The 16,117-nt window shown below is 38.6% G+C and overlaps 2 protein-coding genes across 3 annotated transcripts in view; one reads left to right on the top strand and one right to left on the bottom strand.

Annotated features, from left to right (window-relative positions):
• Window positions 1-1,662: 1,662 nt before the first annotated feature.
• On the bottom strand, window positions 1,663-14,263 carry LOC127425053 (flotillin-1). 2 transcript variants are annotated; one of them, XM_051670676.1, is made up of 13 exons: window positions 14,120-14,263; window positions 12,080-12,129; window positions 11,928-12,003; window positions 11,755-11,845; window positions 9,071-9,214; window positions 8,230-8,349; window positions 7,680-7,775; window positions 7,427-7,579; window positions 6,807-6,988; window positions 6,620-6,665; window positions 6,303-6,440; window positions 6,041-6,205; window positions 1,664-4,597 (listed from the first exon to the last, which is right to left on the bottom strand). In XM_051670676.1, exons 2-13 carry the CDS (start codon window positions 12,120-12,122, stop codon window positions 4,580-4,582), a joined length of 1,272 nt encoding a protein of 423 aa, XP_051526636.1. In that variant the 5' UTR covers window positions 12,123-12,129; window positions 14,120-14,263; the 3' UTR covers window positions 1,664-4,579. The 2 variants fall into 2 exon arrangements, with proteins under 2 accessions (XP_051526637.1, XP_051526636.1); XM_051670677.1 differs by lacking the exon at window positions 12,080-12,129 and having other exon boundaries at window positions 1,663-4,597; window positions 11,928-12,044; window positions 14,120-14,249.
• Window positions 14,264-14,903: 640 nt separating this feature from the next.
• The window catches only part of LOC127425043 (uncharacterized), a 29,716-nt gene continuing 28,502 nt past the window's right edge, over window positions 14,904-16,117 (top strand). The window contains exon 1 of the mRNA XM_051670662.1: window positions 14,904-15,044. The gene's annotated coding sequence lies outside the window, so the exon portion shown is untranslated. The remainder of the gene's footprint in view (window positions 15,045-16,117) is intronic.

Below are 16,117 nucleotides of genomic sequence, written 5' to 3' on the forward strand. Positions count from 1 at the left end.
TCAAGTTTCATGTTTTTGCCTGCATGTTCCTTACCTTTTTGCAAAGACAGGAATTCACCTCAAGACAAAGTACTTTGTTGACTAGGTCTGAGAAAGGAGATATATGAAATAATTTATATATATATATATATAAACAGCAAAAAAAGAAACGTTCTCTCACTTTCAACTGCTTTTATATTCAGCAAACTTAACGTGTAAATATTCGTATGAACATAAAAAGATTCAACAACTATGACATAAACTGAACAAGTTTCACAGACATGTGACTAACAGAAATGGAATAATGTGCTCCTGAACAAAGGGAGGGGGTGGGGGGGTTCTCGGACATTTCTGGGGGGGATGGCCCTAGCGCTCACCCTTCGATCCAACAGGTCCCAGATGTGCTCAATGGGATTGAGATCCGGGCTTTTTGCTGGCCATGGCAGAACACTGACATTCCTGTCTTGCAGGAAATCATGCACAGAATGAGCAGTATGGCTGGTGGCATTGTCATGCTGGAGGGTCATGTCAGGATGAGCCTGCAGGAAGGGTACCACATGAGGGAGGTGGAGATTGCCTGTAACGACAGCAAGCTCAGTCCGATGATGCTGTGACACACCGCCCCAGACCATGACAGACCCTCCACATCCAAATCGATCCCGCTCCAAAGAACAGGCCTCGGTGTAACACTCATTCCTTCGACGATAAACGCGAATCTGACCATCTCCCCTGGTGAGACAAAACCACGACTCGTCAGTGAAGAACACTTTTTGCCAGTCCTGTCTGGTCCAGCGAAGGTGGGTTTGTGCCTATAGGTGACGCTGTTGCCGGTGATGTCTGGTAAGGACCTGCCTTACAAAAGGACTACAAGCCCTCAGTCCAGTCTCTCTCAGCCTATTGCGGACAGTCAGAGCACTGATGGAGGGATTGTGCGTTCCTGGTGTAACTTGGGCAGTTATGGTTGCCATCCTGTACCTGTTCCGCAGGTGTGATATTCAGATGTACCGATCCTGTGCAGGTGTTGTTACATGTGGTCTGCCACTGCGAGGATGATCAGCTGTCCTTCTTGTCTCCCTGTAGCGCTGTCTTAGGCATCTCACAGTACAGACATTGCAATTTATTGCCCTGGCCACATCTGCAGTCCTCATGCCTCCATGCAGCATGCCTAAGGCACGTTCACGCAGATGAGCAGGGACCCTGGGCATCTTTCTTTTGGTGTTTTTCAGAGTCAGTAGAAAGGTCTCTTTAGTGTCCTAAGTTATATATATAGTGTATAATATATATATATATATATATATATATATATATACATACATACATACATACATACATACACACACACACACACACACACACACACACACACACACACACACACACACACACACACACACACACACACACACACACACCAATCAGCCACAACATTAAAACCACCTGCCTAATATTGTGTAGGTCTCCCTCGTGCTGCCAAAACAGCACCAACCCTATTCTTCTCACTACAATTGTACAGAGTGGTTATCTGAGTTACCGTAGACTCTATCAGTTCAAACCAGTCTGGCCATTCTCTGTTGACCTCTCTCATCAACAAGGCGTTTCTGTCCACAGAATTGCTGCTCACTGAAATAAAGAGGTAAACATTTTAAAGTACACCATTCCTCTTTAATCTCAGCATTAACATCAGGAATAGGCCTAGGTGACTGCATTTCAAATAGCTTCTCTGGCTGTATGTGTTCAAATGTAAATGATATTACTCCAGGTAAACTTTGTCTCGTGTCCCTGAATCACTGGTGCACTTAAATTGAGAAAGCAAATTTTCACTGTTACCACAGGTCAAAACACCCTGTTCGTTATTTGTATTAAAATGATTTTTAATACATTTAGACAGAAAAATTTGGTTTCATTATTGAAATAAATGTTTATTGTTGTCTTGAGGTTAGTTTAAGGCATCATAAGCATAAATAGTATCTTTAGAGTGGATTTGGTTTGTTTGCATTTGCATGCATTGAAGCAGATAAAATCATAACATTTAAAACTGGTGATTAGGAACAAGTGATTTGTATAGATAGTACAGAATTGAAGAAAGAAAAAAAAAGCATATAATGTATAAATTAAAAATATTTTGACAAGTGTTTCTTCAACAAACTACCATAACAGCACTAGCCTACACAGCATAACAATAGTTCTAACTAATGCCCTGGCACGCTACATCTATCGAAACATTACTGTATATGCATAAATATGTATATTCTGCCCACCAATAATAAATGGACATCTTCAGCCTTCAAGGGATGCATCTCACTTCATTTACAAAATATTAGTCAAGAAGATTAAAAAGAAGATTGTGAAAATAAATAAGAAAAGAAAAATAAGAAAAAGTGTCATAAATGTGTTAGTTCAGTTTTCTTTGCTACAACTATCTATAAAAGTACCATAGCATAATGTTAGTGCTACTTTTATAATTAGTGTTTGTGAAATGTCTCTGTCATGAAAAGAAAAAATAATAACAGTTTTTAGTGTCAACACAAGTAGCTTAAATATATTGTAATGAGTCTGACATTTAGACATTTGAAGAAAATGGAAATTCATCACAATTACTTATAATGTTTATGATTATATAATCAAAGAACTAGGTACCATATGTAGCATAACCAACATATTAGATACTATATCATTACAAACAAAACACCACATTAAGGGTGTTAAAATAATTTTTTAATTATAAAAAAAGGGAAATAAATAATTTGGTCAAGCATGCAAAAGTGCTGAATTGACCACTGAAATGAATGCAAAATCAACTTAAACACTGTTACACAATAAGTTTCCCTGTTACATCTAGTCCTAGTGACCGACAAAAGTGATGATAATTCCCAAAATGGTCTGGTATAAGACTTTCAGTCCAAACTTATATGTAATGCAACCATTTACTCATGAATGAAAATTCTTTAAATGATACAAAATAAATAACCTCTTATACAGTCATTACTAACCTATAACTTGTCTCACATTACATATAAATAAGTTCAGTTTCCTTATACACTGGAAACATGATCTGACATAATTGGCAGTATCTTCAGTTTTCCACTGAACTGAGCATTGTACCATTTGAAGCAGATAACCGCAATAATTCCAATAAGTTTCTGTTAAACTGTCAAACTAATACCGACACCATTAAAATACAACCTTGAGGAAAAGTGAAAGTATATCCTATTCAACCTTCAGAAACAGTTACAACAGCATCAGTTACTGATTGGCATCAACACATGCTGTTGTAGTTGCTTGTTTTTATTACATTTTGTTGTATTTTCCATGCAATGAAAATAGCTGTGTGGTTCTGCATTATATTGCATGTAAAGTAGGGGTGGGAATCACAAGGTAACTGGCGATACGACATAATATCGATATTTAGGCCATGACACGATTCTTTATTTTAGGTGTATCACAATTCAAAACTACAATATTTTGCAATATTTCACTCAATGTTTCTCATTTGTCTTCATCGGACTTAAGTCAACTTTGGTTTCCAAATCACCAAATGCATTGTTCAATTAATATAAAAGTGCCAATTTACAAATCAAGGCCAATTTATTTCCTAATATCTATGTACAATGCAAAGCCATAAGCATATAAGACCATAATGGCTCCTTATTTTTGTGGTTAGGTCATGTGGAAAAATTGTAATATTAATATCGATATTTGACGTGCAAATATCAAAACAATATCACAAGGAAAAATATCACGATATCTTAACATATCGATATTTTTTCCCCATCTCTATTGAGTCTTTTTACGAGATATTTTACTACTAGCTTAGCGCAAATGAATTGCCGAACCTCACTGCTATTTTTGATGCCATGAGAATATAACAGGCACAGTGATATACGTACATATTAAATAATGTACATTAAGACAAAAAAGCCATAAGCAGACTTTCAAAAACAGACCGGGCTTATGTTTGCAGTACAAAGGGTTCACAAACTGCAACGATTTATTTTAAAGTTTATAATTTCCGGGGGTGTGTATCAGCTGCACGTCGAATGCCGGAGTTTGCCAGTTGATTTGCGCCACCAACGCACTGGATTGAGCAGCTGCAGCGACTCTGGAAAAATGACAAAAAGTTCTGATCTCATCGCAGTCCGAAGAAAAAATATAGAACCACTCTCCGATAAAAAAAAACCTTCGGAATATCAGAGTACGATTTGTCGGACTCGGTGTGAATAGCGCCATAGGAATCCATTGTTTCGTTAAAAAGCTCACTTGAAACGAACCTTTACTCATAAAGACATCAGAATAAAAGTATTAAGAACAGCATTCTTCTTCTCTGGACTTATAGATTAAAATGCACTTTGGGTTATGGCAACAAGGCAAAAAGGACAGGCAGTGCTAGAGAGAGAGTTAGATGGACAAGATAAAAAAGATGCAGTGTGGAAGATAGATATAAATGGAGAAAGAGGTACATAAAAAGGTTACAGAGATAGAAGAGAATTATTTTTTTTTTAAAAAGAGAAAAGGAGCAATGAAAATATATTGAGGGAAAAATAGTGAGGCATGCATAGGCCTACAGCATAAAAGTCATAGCTCTGTTGAAGAAGAGGTGGGTTTAACCAGTGCGGGCCACCTAAAGGGGAAGAGAAATTCTGTGTCACTTATGCATTCAAGTATATGTACAAACTACATATTTAGCCAGATATAGACATGAGCTGTGTCCCAAATTGCTTATTACTTAACTATTCTATGCCATTTTGTAGTGTAAGTTGTGTGTTCACACTGAAAATGCAATGAAAAGAAGAGTACTATGAGTACCCGGATGATGTACTTCAACTGATATAACAAGGTGTAGAATGTAGGGTACTTCATGCACTCAGTGCTCGCAACTAGTCGTACGTAGTGGAAGGGGCGGGGTTACCAGGCAGCGATGCTGGCTGACAAAAGCAACTAGCAATCCTTTCGAGAAGACAACACCTAAAATGTGAATTGAATGCTTTACCATCAAAAACAGCTTACACTACCATGTAGTAAAATCTGTTAGTGTTTCATTTGAAACTATACTACCCTATGAAAATGTACTAACTAGATCAGTGGTAATCAAACTTTTTTAAACTAGTCATCTCAACCTAGTTTGGACGCTTTTCCACTGACTTGAGATCCGAAGAGTAATCAAACTGACCCTCTTACAAACAAAAACAGCGCATCGCGGACTTCACTAATGATGAGGTAGGAGCTGTTGTGCAAGTCATTAATAAAAGCGAATAAATCATTACAACATATCAATGTTTATTATCACACTACACTAAAAAGAAAGAGCAAAGAAAACTTACTTGTGATGTACATTCCAAGAAACCTCTGAAAAACGTCTGCATTAAATATAAACTCCAGACACTTTCATCGTGTCTAACTCCCGTGAGCACGTTCCAATCAGAAGTGATATTCCCTATGCCCTATTCCCTTTAAAGACAATTACTCTCCACTCTGAGGGCTTCAGGGGGGCTGAAAGGTGATAACGGTCAGTCACAACTCACTTCTACAGTGATTACTATTGGAAATTCTGTTTGGAAAGTCTCCACAACATGGATTGTGCTCTCTTTGAAGTGCCCTGCGAAGGAACCATCAGCGCAGGTGAAAACACAGCAATGTTCGGTGAGCAGATTAATGGGGCAGGTGCCTTCTCGTTCTAGAACACATTTGATTGGAAAAAGTTTCTCGAGTACAGTTTGGCATCATGATTTGACTGTGTCTTTCTAGCTAGAAGAGCAAGACTGTAGAATTTAAATGCTTATATCTTCTGAAAATTTATTTTGTCAACCTTTAGAAGTACACTGGCATATAGATGACCCTAAAGCTAATAGATATGGACTAAAAGCAGCAAAACCTTTTTTGATTTCACAGTGCACAATGTATATTGCATCATGTGGGACACAGCTATGAACATTTGTGTGGAAAGATCTTTGTTTACGTTGTTGATTCTCTTTTTATTGAATTTTTTTCTTTTTGAAATACAAACCTCATGTCTGTATGCATTTGTTGAGTATGCATGTAGAAAAGGAAATATGTTTGTTTTCACCTGGGAAATGCTGACACCAGTCAGTTTCTCGATGGTTTCAGGCAGTTTGGTCATGATATCCAGCACTTCCCCTGTCAACTTGGCTGCGCCAATTTCTGAACCTCCGCTGGACACCATGGTGACCTTATTGGTAGCTGTCAGAGGCTTACTAATCTCCTCTGCCATCTAGCATAGAACAGGAAAGACTCAATTTACCATCAAAACAGGACATAAAACTTTGTAGCATTCAAACAAGAGTATGCATTTTATGTGGATTTCTCACCAGTGGCAGTTTCTCCAGCAACATGTCCACCATTGCTCCTTCCTTGTAATGCTGGAACGCTTCAGCCTTCTTTGCCATTTGCTCTGCATCTGCACGACCTTTAGCCTCCACAGCGTATGCTTCAGCCTCTCCTCTGACCTGATCAGAACATCTGAATTTCACTAGATGTAACTGAAAAGCATCTGCAAGCACTGAATAAATATGAACTATCACACTTATCTTCACTTATGAAGACATTAAATGTCTGAGCTGTGTTTTTTCACAACATTACATTTTTAATAGGCTATAGGCCTAATCAATGATGACCAATGACTTACTCTAATGGATTCAGCTTCAGCCTCTGCCTCCATAATGAGCTGAAGACTGTTGGAGAGCACAACATGAGCAGATGGTGTAAGACATAAAACTCTCTACGGGGTATTAATCTGATTACAATAAAATTTGACAATTGTTTAAGCGAAACCTGTAAGTTATGTGGCACAGCGATGGTTAATACCATCTTACCGTTCAGCTTCTGCCAGTTTCTCGAGGCGGTATCGCTCAGCATCAGCTGGTTTCTTGACTTTGGCCTCCAGTTCCATCTCTTTGCGTGTAATCTCCTGTTCCTGGAGTGTGATTTGCTGTGATCGTTCCACCACCAAAACCTGCATCTTCTCCTCCTCAATCCGCTGCTTTGTCTTTGCCACCTAATGCAAATGTTATACAGCAGGGGTGAAGATTTACTGAAAAAAAACAGATCTCTACAATCTACAATCATTTCTCGCAATAACGTTTGTAAGATAGGTCCTCTTAGTTAACTACTCTCTTAACAAGAAATCCGTGAATGTTTTTGTGCTTCTGCAGGGATTACAAAGAATTTGTACCGTCAGAAACATCTTTCTTATTTCTTGTTAGCACTCCTATTTTCCTGAAAACAGTGACTCTACTTCTTTTCTCATACAATCTGGTTTCTATTTGAACGAGTACAATCTAGCAAATACAATTAGCTGTGGATCTTCTGCCATTGTTTGAACATCTAATTTCCTTATCATTTATTCTCAAATATTTACCCCCAGTGTAACACAGGAAGACAGGAAAATGTTTCACATTTATGATGGTTACCAAAGGCTTGGTTGTAGTTTTACCTGTAGCTGGTAGGCCATCTCAGACTCAGCTTTTTTGGTGTTGACCTCAATGTCATAAGCAGCCTTCTTCAGCTCATAGTCCCTTTGAGCCTTCGCCATCTGAATCTCATTCATGTACTGAGCAGATACCTTCTCCTGCATAGCATGGGCTTCCTAAAAAGAGTGTGTGTGTGAACATAACATAAATAATATGCAATATCAGCAAGAGTGTGGAAAATAATTGAGAATTTGCAATGGAGGAGAGAACTCTCACCCTGATCACTGCATCTCTTTTGTTCATGGCTTCCCCGATACGAGCATCCTTCTGCACCTGTGCTGTACGGGCCTTTCCCAAAGAGTGCAAGTAATCCTGGAAGAAAGAGAGATACGGAAGTAACCAGAGAGAGGGATTTGATTCTGAGATCACATGGTTCCTACACTTTTAAAGCATACGTAAAACAAGCTAATTTAAAAAAAGCTGAATAAACATCCCTAAGGGACTTCAGACCGAATGCGTGTTTGCGATACAAAAGCAAGATGCGGCGCCATGAATAGAACAGAACCCAGATGTCTCGAAACGTGTTTTTTACAGTTTAAGTTCTTTTCAACTTGACGCCGCATCTAAAAAACGTGGTGCTCCTGTACGAGACGCTGAAAAACCAGGCAGTGCAACGATCGAAGACGTCCATCTAGCGCATGTTTACATAGGAATACAAAGCAATGAAAAACAGTGTGACACGGACAAAAAAGCGCGTTCAGTGTGAATGGTTACTTAGTTTCCTAAAAAAATACTGAATTAGATAAACACAATAACACAAACAGACCTGGTCATCATGAACGTCTTTAAGTGTGTAGCTGACCACGCTGATGCCCATGTTGACAAGGTCAGATGAGGCCACCTGGAACACCTGCTCCGAGAACTTCTTACGGTCTTTGTAGATCTCCTAAAGAACAAACACAAAAACACAATTAATATGCAACTGTGTTTCTTACTTGTACGACTTTTAGTTGTCAGAAGAAAGTAAAGAAAACTTTACTGAAAGAATTAAAGGCTAAAATGTTGAGAATGCACATTTTGTACTCTTAATCTACAATTACATTTAATCATGTACCAGACTAAAGCCCTAGGGATACTTAAATTTTGACATGAACGCTCAGCGTCTGCATACAGTAGCCTGTCAAAGTATGATACACAGGCAGTTGGCGCATGTGCACTTTGACTGATATGAGACACCTGACTTTATCTTCAGGAGTTCAGACTCGAGTTATACAAATGCAGGTATCCCCAGACCTCCTTACACATGCGCTCTTGACTTGCACATCCACTGTTGTTGTTTTTACCTTCATCTCCTGATGTTTAGTGGTGATTACATCTTTTAGCGTGGCTCAAGTGTGAGTGTTGCCACCTTGTGAACCCACTAATTAGTGCAAATAACTCCAGGCGCATACGCATTGAACGCGTGGTTTTGACAAATTGAGCTGCGCATGTTCAGTGCTCAAGCACTCTGCTGATGACAAGATTTGTGTCAAGTGTCCGTCCGACCAAAGTATACTTTGGGCTTAGGTATACTTAGATTTAGTATACTATATCTAGTTTTAAATCTTTTGATGCAGAGTTTGGTAAATTAGCAAGATGAGCAGTATTTATGCATGCGTGTTTCATACCTCCACAGTCAAATGAGCAATGATGGCTCTCTGGTGTCCCTCCAGTGTTTCCAAGGCTATATGGGCAATCTCACTCTCTGACTTTCCCATGAACATCTGACATGCTGCAGCCAACATCTGCTTATTCTGCCCTTGAATCTTCATCTTTAGGAAAGAGAATGTGCCATTTAGCCAAGCATAAATCAACAACATGTAAGTCTTACAGAGCCCTTAGTAGATTTCTTGCACATTCAATAACAGTGTTATGTGATCCTTGACCGGAGCATATAAAATGTTATTATGCTGCCCTCACGTGCTATTGGAATTATAGTAAATAGGAGTTTCCTAACTCTGAAGTTGCACATGAACATTTGTAATTACGACTGGGAGACTCTGAGATCATTTTGATACCCGAGTTTCTGAGTTGGGAGGAGACGTAAACTTTCAACATGGCGGAGGGGAGTACGGTTTCTGTTGTGAATTTTTGTTTTTGGTAAATACAGCTAATTGTTAACACTTGCCATTTCAGTCATATTCATTTATGTATATCAGCAACCATTTGATGCATGTTGTACATTTTTACACCATGTAAATAGCTTGTATTTGACCAAAATTCCATTATCATTGGCAAGATATGCATTATGGTGTCAAAATAAAAGTTTCACAAGAACTAAGTATGAATGAACCTGTCATTGTCCATGTTTCCTGTTCTCTCCGACAAAGCACTTGAATGCGACATACTCGTATTTACCACTTCAGAAGTGGGAAGTAGGATAATTCTGAGAGCACATGAAGGAAGCATTAGAAGGAATGCACCGATACAAAATTTGTTTGCCAATACCGATATCCGATTATTTGGAACATCTTCTGACACCGATAGTTGGTTCTACTTTGTTAAGGCTACCTTGTTTCAAGTCATTAAAAATTAATTACACAACTGTCTCTACTTGTCTTCCACATTTCAGAGTAACTGGTCTCAGTTACAAACAAAACACTGAAACAAAAAGCACATTCTTAACTCACACTGAATAGCCTCTTGTTAGGCTCACATTAAATTGGTAAGATTTCTTAAAAAATTGTAATGTTCTTACCTCACATTAATAATAATAATAATAATAATAATAATAATAATAATAATGCATTTTATTTATAGGTGCCTTTCAAGACACTCAAGGACACCTTACAAGCATGAAAATGTAAGTACCACAATATAAAACAGTACACAATGAACAAAAATTCACCTCAAGACAGACTTGGTTTAAATGTAACCACTGAATCAAAGTTTGTAAGATAAAGCCCATTTAAAAGATGAGTCTTTAGATTAATTCTATCACTATTACAGATGTCATGTGTAAGTGAATTCCAGAGACAAGGGGCAGCACTGCTAAAGGCTCTGGACCCCATGGTGGTCAAACAGACAGAAGGTAGAGTGAGAGAGATAGATGATGAAGATGCAGATTTGAAGAAGATCAGAAAGATACGGAGGTGCAAGATTATGAAGGGCCTTAAAAGTAAGAAGCAAAATCTTAAAATCAATGCGATATTTCACAGTGAGCCAGTGTAACTGTTGAAGGACAGGGGAAATATGTTCTATGGAGGAAGTTCTGGTAATGATCCGAGCAGCTGAGTTCTGGACTAACTGAAGTTTATGAAGAAGCTTGAGAGGGAGACCAGTAAGAAGAGAGTTACAGTAATCAATACGTGATGTGACCAAGGCATGTATAAGAATGGCGGTACTATTTGATGTGAGAGAGGGGCGGAGACGATTAATATTACGTAAATGGAAATATGCAGACCGAGTAATATTATTGACATGTGCTTCAAAAGATAAAGTGCTGTCGAGAATGACACCCAGACACTTAACCTGAGGGGACCAAGGGACTATGGAATTGTTAATAATCAAAGAGAAACAGTCAGTTTTGCCCAAATTAGATTTAGTACTAACTAGGAGAACCTCAGTTTTATCACTGTTGAGTTTAAGGAAGTTGCATGAAAACCAAGATTTAATTTAAACTAAGCAATCAGAAAGGGAGGATGGAGGAAAGGTAGAGTTAGGTTGGGAAGACATGTAGAGCTGGGTGTCATCTGCATAGCAACAGAAATAAATTCCAAGGGGAAGGAAGGTACATTGACTTAATTCTGAATGAAGAAGCTTGTCCTTCTTTAGCTGAAGCAGCCTCCGCTTTTGATTTAACAAAATCATATTTCATGCTCTGTCAAGCTTTAAGGTGAGTAATCAAATTAGTTGTGTTAAAAGTTTTAACAGTAGTTCCATCTTGTGAAATTCTAGCAGTGCAAAGCTTACAAAATGCAACTTCGCTGTCTTGTCACCCAATTCAAAGTAATTCCACACAAGACACATTTTCATTCACACAGCGCGAGTTGTAGGCTAACCATCTGACACAATTGTTTGCCCCCTTTTGACAGGAAATAATTGGCCCTGATCATTGCCTGTTTTTAAACAATCGGCATATGTCCGATGATTGCTTTTAGCCAGTGCAAATAATTGCTTATATCAGCCAATACTGACGTTTGGCCAATACATCTGTGCATCTGTAGTTATTAGAGAAGGAATGAAAGTATGTTATGAAACACAAAACATCACAATAATCTGGGCCCAAGTTCTTAGCTTTACGTGCTACTCTTTGATGGTATAAAAACAGCTTTTTTCATCTTATTAGAAAGTGTGAGAAAGGGTAGGAAACCTGTGCAATTCCAGTGACAGAGATGGGCACTCCATGACGTGTGTAGACTTTATCACTTTTAACATTCAGAGTCAGAGTGTTCAGAGAGATTCTGTGATGGAAGAGAGAGAAAGAGCTGAGATTTATTAATGGGAACCACACATACACACCAACAAACACAGAGAGAATATTACCTTTGAATCTGCTGGATGCACGGGAAAACAAACACTCTTCCACCAGAGATCATGACCGGTGGAGAGCGGCAGAAACCTGGTACAGTAGTGACATCACCCATGTTAACTTCATGAATTCTATAAACACATTTATGTGATATGATTAGTCTTACCTGACACAACCATTGCCTCATTGGGCCCACAGGTGTAAAACATCTTCACACTATGGAGAAACCACAGAATCATATGTGGGATGAAATAAACTCACTTATGCTGGGAATAGAGAAATTAGTTATAAGATTAAATTTATAGGAGTATTCTGGGTTAAATACAAGCTACGCTCAATCGACAGCATTTGTGGAATAATGTTGATTACCACAAAAAAATAATTTCGACTCATTCGTCCTTTTCTTTAAAAAAGAAGAAGCAAAAATTGAGGTTACAGTGAGGCACTTACAATGGAAGTTGGGGGCCAACTTTTGGAGGGATGTAGCTTGTGTGGAGGCTTTACGCTATTCTCTGCAGCATCCACGCACAACTCACCACGTGCCCCAACAAGAGCTAGAACCACATTATAGTGATCACAGGAGGTTACCCCATGTGACTCTACCCTCCCTAGCAACCGGGCCAATTTGGTTGCTTAGGAGACCTGTCTGGAATCACTCAACACGCCCTGGATTCGAACTCGCGACTCCAGGGGTGGAAGTCAGCGTCAATACTCACTGAGCTACCCAGGCCCCCACTCACTTTGCTTTTTTTTTTTTTTTTTTTTTTTTTTTTTTAAAAAGGAGGGGCAAGTCACAATGCATTTTTGTGGTAATCAATATTATGCCACAAATGGTGTCCTTTGAGCCCAAACTATTCCTTTAAAGATAAAGACTATGTGAGGAAAACGAGCTACTATAATGACTTTTTAAAGAAAAAGGCACAATATCCTTGTAATCTGCATCATAGACCCTGCTGTGCCTTTAAGTGCTATCGATTGACAATTCATTTTTGTGGTAATCAATATTATGCCACAAATGATGTCGATTGATCTCAGAAGATTCCTTTAAAGATAAAGACTTTGTGAGGAAAACGAGCTACTATAATGACTTTTAAAAGAAAAAGGCACGATATCCGTCTTGTAATCTGCATCATAAATCCCGCTGCGCCTTTAAGTGCTATCGATTGACTGATGTCAAAAGTCTTTCTGGCAAGTCAGTCCACTGTCGGCCATCTTTGGAACGTTCTCGGGAGGCTATTTCCAGTCATGCCAGTGCAGCTCCTATCTACTTGAATGGGAAAAGACCGAAATCTCCTAAACTGTTGGTCATGATTAAGATATACAGACATATTTCAAATCAGCAGTAAAATCTGAAAACACTGGTATCATAAATGGTGCTTCCTTACCTCAGATTACGCTAAACAACGCAATTTTCTCGGCTTGTATAGCTAACGCGCATGCGCACTGTCCAGTTGATTGACAGGCGACGTCTGTATCTAAAAGGTGATTGGCTCTTTTACCTTTAAGGCGGGACTTCTTTTCTACATCCGTTGGCTGCCGCTGGGCGTTCCAATTTCTCTTATTAATTTTAATAGAAGTGACCCATCTCTGCAAAATAATCTCTGCTGATGTGTTTTTCTCAGAAATGGTGGGCTTGGTAGTTTACTAACGAGACGTTTACCCAAGCATTTCTGGAGAAAAAAGTACATCCAGGTCCATTATCTCATGATAAGGTTGTACGCTTGACAAATCGGTAAAATACGAGCCTTTCTCGTTCTCATAAATAATGAACCGTGAAATATTGGCGTAAGATACGTTTCACGACTATTTTATTTTTTTATAATGGAAAATTATCCTTCTGTAAAGGTGTTTAGCTCTATTTCTTAATATTAAAGAGAATTCCGAATGTGGTTCGCACAGCAAACATGAGGATTCAAATAATAGTAACGGGCTACTAATTTAATTATAGAAATTAAACATAATTTTGGCGAGTATCTCAGCCTGCTGCTACATCAAAAGCAATTTGTATTTTCCCAATACGCATAAAGACAAAATACAAGCAATATAACGTACAAGACAGCAATAACTGCTACGATAAATGTGCAATTTTATATCAGACAGCGACGGGAATAAATTCAGTGTTTACATCCATCACGTCACGCCAGTGTAAAAGCGCTCGGAGCTGACTGCACACAAAACAGTAACATATTGCCAAAATAACGCTTACCGTTGGCTGGATGAATAGTAGATAGTAAGAATGAATCAAACTGAATATGGCACAAGATTTTGGATGTTCTTTGAATGATTTCAACGCAGTAAACGAGCAGGCTGCCTGTAACTAGTGTCTGTGTGTATTAGAAATGGCGCCCCGCCCGGATTACAGAGACATGCTGGCAGCATCTCATGGTGGGATTTAATTAGATCTACAACAGACATGGATAGAAAAGGCAGTCTGACAATACTTTTACGAAAAAATGGTCAGTATGACAAGTGTGCCATTCATAGAGTCTCGGAATCGTCTCCCCAGCTTCATAGAAATATCACAGAAAGATGATTGCCATCATGTTATCGCTGCGTGATTATTTTGAGATCTTCAATCTTTACATGTTTGCTTAGAAATTTGTTTTTTATATTCAAATACATTTTGAATCTGTTATTCCAGTGATTCCAGTTATTTTGCACGGGCAAAATATTGCTGAAGTTACCTCAGAGGCCTACTTCGAGATCACACACACAAAAAGACATAATATAAAAAGAGTATAGCTTTACTGTTTATAAATATTTTTAATAGGCTAATGCCCACAAACCCTCTGTTACTTCGCAATGTCGAGACCTACAATTAGCCTGTTTAATATTTTAGACATTATCTTGGCTATGTGTGAAATGAACGTCGATCGTTCGTACCAATTTTCCGAATATCAACGACACTATCCGAGGAAAGCCGATCTTAAATGGTCTTTAAAACGAAATCAGCCGAAGCCTTCCAGATATCGCCGATTTGCAAAACCACAGAAGTGTCTTTCTTTGGCAGGTTGGGGGCGAGGAAGAAGGGTTGGAAAAGAGGAGGAAGAGCAAAATCGCCATTTAAAAAGACATCTCGTCTTCATTTAACCTGCCATTTGCTCTTTCTGATTTGGATAACGTATATTAAGGTAGGCTAATTGCAGCACTTCTGTATAGGGATTTAAGAACGGTTTAGAAAATCGGTGGCTTTCACATCAACCAAGTGAAAGCAGGTACATGAGGCATTTTTTTCCCACGTTAACTATTTTTAAACTCGCTTTCTGCAGATACACAGCGTATGGTTATATAGAATATTTAGGGCGTGTTTCTAATGATAATGTGAGGCAAGAAACAATTCGTGTCGGGACGACATGCCATGAAGCAGGAGTGTATGAAAATTGAATAACCACATTACAATAAATGCAGAACTTCCTATGGGAACTAAAGGAAGCCTTTAGCAATTAGGAGTTTTATATTTACATGAGTTATTTAGGTTCACGTGGAAGTTATTCTTTTATATTGCTGATATAAATTGCACATTTAAAGAAGAAAATATTGATTCGTAGTCGATTTATGCAGCTTCCCTCCTGATTGGGACCAGTGACATAATGTTCTCAAAGGCTGGTCACTCACGATTTTAGTAATGCCCCGCCGCTGTGAGTTATTGGCTCAATGTTTCATTTACGTAATGTAACCGACAGACAGACTGCCATTTCATAAGTCTTGAATATGAATAGCATATGGCCTAGCACCGTTTCCTCATTTCTATAATAGCTTTGCTTTGTTCAAGCTGGTGTGCATAAGAGAAATAAAATGATGGACCGGTAATATGTGTGTAGGTATAGCAGTTAAAGATGCGTCTTTTGTTGGTTTAAATCCCAATTTATTTCGGGTTCTGTAAGTCAGAGAGGGTTCTCTTCCAACCCTTGTTAATGGGGATTCTTTCCTCCTCCTCATCCTTTTGATGGGACAGTTCCAGCAGAAGAGTGCGACACGCCCTTGTCGCATCGGGGCCGCATGAATTACAGAATACATGCTGTAAAAAGTAATTTGTAACGTATTCCGTTAGATTACTCAAGGTCAGTAACGTATTCTAAATACTTTGGATTACTTCTTCAGCACTGGTAGATTTTTTCACTTGTTTTGACTATAAAAACTCTGCCAGTACAGTAAGACAAAATGCACATGTTAAAAATACATTCTCTGAAAAACCGAAATATCT

The sequence above is a fragment of the Myxocyprinus asiaticus genome, chromosome 34, assembly GCF_019703515.2.
Source record: "Myxocyprinus asiaticus isolate MX2 ecotype Aquarium Trade chromosome 34, UBuf_Myxa_2, whole genome shotgun sequence".
NCBI lineage: Eukaryota > Metazoa > Chordata > Actinopteri > Cypriniformes > Catostomidae > Myxocyprinus > Myxocyprinus asiaticus.

What these genes read in the sequence shown, in the direction of transcription:
- LOC127425053 (XM_051670676.1), bottom strand. Translation starts at nt 12,122, where the DNA reads ATGTTTTACACCTGTGGGCCCAATGAGGCAATGGTTGTGTCAG. An exon ending in AAGACGTTCATGATGACCAG is followed by an intron (nt 7,776 to 8,229) that starts GTCTGTTTGTGT and finishes TCTTTCTTCCAG; the next exon opens with GATTACTTGCACTCTTTGGG. An exon ending in TGCTGGAGAAACTGCCACTG is followed by an intron (nt 6,206 to 6,302) that starts GTGAGAAATCCA and finishes GTTCTATGCTAG; the next exon opens with ATGGCAGAGGAGATTAGTAA.